The sequence below is a fragment of the Bombus bifarius genome, unplaced genomic scaffold (genome assembly GCF_011952205.1).
Source record: "Bombus bifarius isolate JDL3187 unplaced genomic scaffold, Bbif_JDL3187 scf7180000009243, whole genome shotgun sequence".
In the NCBI taxonomy this organism is placed as follows: Eukaryota; Metazoa; Arthropoda; class Insecta; order Hymenoptera; family Apidae; genus Bombus; species Bombus bifarius.
The window spans coordinates 4,370,750-4,377,059 of NW_022884989.1; the positions used below are offsets into that span (position 1 = coordinate 4,370,750).

A 6,310-nucleotide genomic window follows, 5' to 3' on the forward strand; every position below is an offset into this window, starting at 1 on the left:
ATCAGGTTTTATAATTATATATGTGTGTGTGTGCATATGTCATATATTGAAATTATTTGTATCGTAAATATATTCATAGCTAACCGTATTTTATATTATATAGGAAATAAAATGAAACGTATTTGCCATACGTAGGTTTACTTCAAAAAGGTATACCAGATAATCGGAAAAATAATAAGCAAGTCAAACATACGAACGAACAAGACATAATCGCAAGAAACGAATATTCCAAGGAGGACATAAGATCATTAAAGTCTTAATACCTATTTGTATCTGGCGTTCATTCTTATAATTATTAAATGGCGTTGTTATTGTCAAATATGTAGCATCATAAATCATAATATAATATCGTAATGACTTCATCAAAAACTTTTTGTAAAATTTTTCGATATAATAACAAAATTGAAAACTAATTCCTTTTTTCATGAAAATGCGAAGGCTTAGCTTTAGTGAAAACAAATTTATGGAAAAACCACAAACATATACATGTATTAATACAATAAAAATATTATCTTTTTCGTTAAAGAACACTTCATGTGTATTAACTTTCTGTATGATCCAACGGTCTAGAAGTGGGGAAGCAACGAGAGGAGGAGATAGAAGAGATGCTGAAGGAAAAACTTAATGCCAAAGCATACAGTCATGAACATAGAAATATAGGAATATAGCACAAGTACACTAGGATATACGAGAGGGAAATTTTCAAGAAAAGAAAGTAAGGAGGCGAACACGGAAAAGGGAAAAGGAAGAACTTAACTCTCTGAATAATACTATGGTTCTTTTTGCATATTTTATGAAGTATTATTGTACTTACATACGGATATACGTATATATACGAATGGAACAATAAATACTTATACTTGCTTACTAACTTTTTATACATTTTAGTAAAAAATTACATGAATTATTTAAATAGGTCTTTTAGATCTTTACAACTACTATCACAAAGATAATCTAAAATTAATTCTATTGTATAATCATGTTATAAATATTTATATTTTAAATATAATATGCCCTATTTTATCATAGTTTAAAATATTAAATATTTATTGTTATAGTTTGAATGCATTTTTTTTGTATTTAGTATCTCACATTATTGACTAATTTAATTAAATATTGTATTTTTCATAACAGGAAATGTTACTAGTTACTAGTAGTTACGTAGTATTACGTAGTTACGTAGTAACATCTTTTAATTCGTAAAAAAGAGTTACCTTGTATGAAGTATATAAGGTACTAGATACTCACTGGTAAACAATGATTTTGGTGATTATCTAATTATTAAGACCACGTGTGTGCGGGAAAGATTAAAATATTGATTTTATAAAATATTGAGTAAATTATTTTGTAAAATTATAAAAAATACAATATACTCAAACAATGGCTGCCGATGATGCTATGGAAGGCAATAAACTGGCAGAATCAGAATTGCAAGAATTTTTTATGGCTGAAAAGCAAAAGGCACAAATTCAAGCTCAGGTGAAGTAGATCTTATGCCATAATCAGAAACTAAAAATGTTGTTCTTGTTACTTATGAATTGTTTTATTTGAAATTTGAAATTTATTGTAACGCATTAGAGAGGTTAATTTATTGAACATTGTGTATATTGTGTATATTGAACATGATTTTTTATTGATACTGTTGTTTTATAATCAAAAATTTTTTAATAGCAATAATGTAATTTTAGATCCACGAATTCAATGATATTTGTTGGGAAAAGTGTGTTGATAAGCCAGGAGTCAAATTGGACAGTCGAACAGAAACATGCTTAAGTAATTGTGTTGATAGATTTATAGATGTTTCGCTTTTAATTACAAATCGTTTTGCACAAATTTTACAAAAATCTGTAGGAAACATGTAATATTAAACAAATTGTGCTTATAATAGTTGCATTGTTATTGCCTAATATATGAAATAAAGCTCTTTTTATCTCATTTATATATTGAAACAAGTGTTTGCGCACACACGTATGTGTTGAAAATAAAACATTACTTAATATTGATCAAATAACAAAAGCAATTATGTATTTTCTTTAACAAAATCATTTTTTTAAATATATTTATACAAAAATTCAATGTATATGTTACAAAATGTACATCCTAACTTACAAATAGCTGCAAAATTTTTCAATTTGTTTGAGGACTATAGAAATATAGTATATAACAACTATGATGTTATAACAAGCATGTTTTTTTTCAAGTGATACATGCTATTTTAATATCACATTATACATATTGAATAACTTTTAAGAATATAATAATTATGTTGAACTTAAGTAGTGCAATTAATTGCATTTATATATATAAATTAAAAATCTATAGAAAATTCTTCTGATTCTGTAAAGATGTCAACAAAAAATCAGAATCTCCTAATTGGTAGAAATAACATTGTAAGTATTTTTGCAGTTAAAGTATTTAACTTTCAGTTTATATATTCAAATATTTGAAATGCTGAATCTCATTGTTGGGGAATTCAAAAAATAAATTTAGCAATGCAATTATTTTTAATTTTAATTAATTTATTAAAGGAAGTTGCATCTCTCTTTTGCTACAGAAGATGATCAAATACATTTGCTTGAGCAATAACAATTTAGATAAATGCTTGAACATTTAATTTGTAAATTTATTTGTGATTAACTTAATAATTTTCTACTGAGTTTAAGGAATCGTAATGATAACCCCATAAAGAAGAGCACTCGCATATAACCAGAAAATATTCAAAAGTCTTAGGAAAAATATAGTACAAGAGATGTAACTCCATTTAAATTCTTTAATATTCTCGAAAATATATATTTTAATTGAAATATATAGGACTAATTTGTAGGTATCATTCTTGAATGCTGATAATTTACTAATTCAAATTCACAAAGTGTTAAAGATTAGTTTGTACATGAATCTTTTGAACTAAAAATAGATATTTTACATATTTCAGCTAAATGTAATTTTGTTACAGTAGTATTTAATATTTTTGCAAAAATTAGAATATATTTTATTTGTTTTCAACAAAGAAGAACTATTCAAAAACTAAAAGTTAATCATGAAAGGATAAAATTTTAGAATAGAAGTATCAATTTATACAGGAACAGTTTACTTTAGAATATTAGTGTAGGAAATTGGAATGGTTATTTGTATCTTAAGATTAAATATTATGTTTTCTGATTTGTTTATAGTACTATATTAAAAATGCACTCAATATGCAATTAATATCAACTATAAAGTAAAAATAAATATAAATAACAATGTTTTTCAGCTCAACAATTGTGGACACATCAACTTTTATATGGAAATAGTTGTATAACAAAATAGAATTTGCATATACATTTTGTGTAAGTTGTATGTCCATTTTAACGCGATATATATGTATATATTATATATAATCTAGTATGTATTATATATAATATATATTTTCTGTGTATTCAAACATATATGTATTACATTATTTTCAATTCTCTAATTAATAAATACTTCTGAACATTGCCAGTGTTACTATGCATAACTTGCATTGAATTTTTAATTTAACATGATCAGATGCATACTGGCCTCTGTGGAAGACACATGTTGTAAAATGCATCTTTTTTCCAAAAATCTTTTGATTTCCATCCACACCAACCTTTGCTTATTATACTTGGTAAATGATCACGACCTGTATAATGAGGGTCCAAAATTAAGAATTTAACATCTCCAGTAATTTGATCATAGCTGACTCCTAAAATTGTATGTGCTAACACTCCTCCACCTATAATTTATTTATATATAAAATTTAAAAAAGTAAACGATTATTTTTACATCAGAGAGGAAGAGTTAATTACCAATCATTACTGGTGTACCCTGTGTCTGAAAGTGATGTAGTAGATTTGGAGCTAATGATGATACTTCTTCACCTGTAGATGCACAGAGTATTTTAACGCTAATATCCAAAAGACTTTCCAGTACAAAACCTACTTCCGTAGAGCCAATCCATTGTTTACTATCAATAAAATTTGCAGGTTTGTCTCCTATGTTAACTAAACATTTCTGTATTACACGATGAGAAGGTATTGGTATTTCAGTGTAACCTTGTAACCTGTAATGATTAATCTACAATTAAATAAAATTAGATAGAATGTTTATAATTTCCTACAATTAAAGTTACCTGAACCATGAAATAATGGTTTGTAAGGATCTGTATGCACATCCCCAACCATTATCATCAAAATTATCTTGCATATAATGATGATACATATATGAACCTTGTACAAGTTGTACTTTTCGATTGCCATTTAATGTATCTAATTAAGAAATTCATGATAAGATATATAAATAGTAATATGATATAATGTAGTGCAACATACTGTAATATAATATAATGTGATATCATCACTATATTAAACGTACCATCATTTATCGAAATTGCTTCGTGAGGATTTCTAAGTATACTCTCTGTTTGTGAATCATTATCAAATTTCACAGCATTTGCATAACGAAAATACGGCCTAGTCATATCTAATCCCAAAATTTTATGTAAATTTTCACGATATTCCACTGAAATTTAATCAGATATATATACATATATATTATATTATATAAATATATTAAATTTTATATTTTACACAAAATGGAAAATCTTACTTGTTTCTTTATCACTATAACCACTTGGATAAACTACTGTGATCAGATGCCCAAAACCTTGAGGTTTGAAGTGTATGGGTACTGGAAGTTTTATAGATGTTTCTGATTTTTGCAGTTGATTCTCAAAACATTTTTCTATCAATTTAATACTTCGACACATGGATTCTACCAATATGCCATACAGATCTGCTGAACTTACATTGAGGTTGACCAATGATAGTGTATCAATAAATAAATTACATTCCAAGCTATTAAATGGTCCTATATTATAAATATTACATTTGTTTGAATTCATTCATTGCATATTGAAAAATATGAATATAATATTTAATATTAAAAAATATAAATATAATACGTTTTATATAATGAAGTACTGGAGCATATTTAACATTTTCTTCAGAAAGTCTGTCTCCAGATATTTTTAAAAGTATATAAGCATTTACAGCATCCTAGTAATTTAATAAAATTAATACATATTTTTGAAGAGTATCAAAGCCATAGGCAATATTATAAAAGATACTAAAAAACATACCTCCATTCCCATAGCTTTCACAGCTTTTTTCACATTTTTATTTCCTTCATAATCAGATATGTCTAGAATTTCTCTTAAAGATATATCTTTTTCAATATTTTCATTGTTAAAAAGGAAAGCATTCTTTGATGGAAAATGAATTCCTACTTTTCCTGATACAATCTGTACAAAGTAATTAGTATATATAATATGATAATAACAGTTTTTTTTTTATAAAACACAAATAACTTACATTTTTTCTTGATTCTTCTAACACTTCCATTATATTATCATTTTGTGCAATTAATGGCAGGCTTCCTCTTAACCTAATATAAATAAATTCTCGACAAATATCATTCTCATTAATGACATTTATATCAGTAACAGGTTCAAGTTTTAAATGAATATAAAAATATGCCTGTATCTTTAAATTGTCATGTGTGTACTTCAAAAATAATGGATTATCTGTGATATCAATGTCCTAAACAATTATAACATGTAAACGTTAAAAGAATAAATTAAAATAAACATATTTTCTTCTATTTCTGCAGAATTACATTTAACATATTTTTACCTGAAACGCATCAGAAAGTTTTTCTTCACATTGACCCACATGTAAAATGCCACAAAGGTATACTTCTGCTGACATATGTAATTGTAACATCGTATGATTTATGTTGGTTTCAACATTATCTGCTATATGTACACTGAATGTCAATACTGTCAATGTGTTATTATACATAACACCATATAAATGACCTGTTACACCATCCTTTATATTTTTTAAACGCTGAAAAATTACATTACTTATAAAATAAGTTTATGTCACAACACAGCAAAAAATAGAAAATATTAAGAGACATATTAGAAATTACCTCTATGACATTAGATAAAATTCGCAATTGCGGCGCCATTTCAGCAATCTAATTATAAACTAGTTTTTTATATAAATTAATTCCGCATTAAGTGTGTGCTATCGCCATATGGCAAGGTTTGATTCAAAAAGTACATTAGAACAGGTGTAGTCATCCAATCAAAATTATATGAAGTACAAGATACAGGCAGTTCAAGTGTCATCAACTAAACGTATGTAGACGGTAACAGAATGATCATGCGTAGTTACGTATAGTTACCAAACTAATTATATTTGATAACATTCAAAAAGCCATGAGTAGGAATGTCATTCGCAAT

At 26.2% G+C, this 6,310-nt stretch overlaps 2 protein-coding genes across 2 annotated transcripts; one reads left to right on the plus strand and one right to left on the minus strand.

Annotated features, from left to right (window-relative positions):
- The first annotated feature begins 1,160 nt into the window (after window positions 1-1,160).
- Window positions 1,161-1,941, plus strand: LOC117214640 (mitochondrial import inner membrane translocase subunit Tim8). The gene is made up of 2 exons (XM_033460839.1): window positions 1,161-1,479; window positions 1,689-1,941. The coding sequence occupies exons 1-2, from the start codon at window positions 1,381-1,383 to the stop codon at window positions 1,860-1,862; spliced, it is 273 nt and encodes a 90-aa protein (XP_033316730.1). The 5' UTR covers window positions 1,161-1,380; the 3' UTR covers window positions 1,863-1,941.
- Window positions 1,942-3,086: 1,145 nt separating this feature from the next.
- Window positions 3,087-6,299, minus strand: LOC117214638 (ufm1-specific protease 2). The gene is made up of 10 exons (XM_033460835.1): window positions 5,995-6,299; window positions 5,694-5,909; window positions 5,373-5,600; window positions 5,141-5,302; window positions 4,964-5,057; window positions 4,609-4,869; window positions 4,375-4,521; window positions 4,133-4,268; window positions 3,810-4,063; window positions 3,087-3,736 (listed from the first exon to the last, which is right to left on the minus strand). Exons 1-10 carry the CDS (start codon window positions 6,031-6,033, stop codon window positions 3,525-3,527), a joined length of 1,749 nt encoding a protein of 582 aa, XP_033316726.1. The 5' UTR covers window positions 6,034-6,299; the 3' UTR covers window positions 3,087-3,524.
- Between the last annotated feature and the right edge of the window lie 11 nt (window positions 6,300-6,310).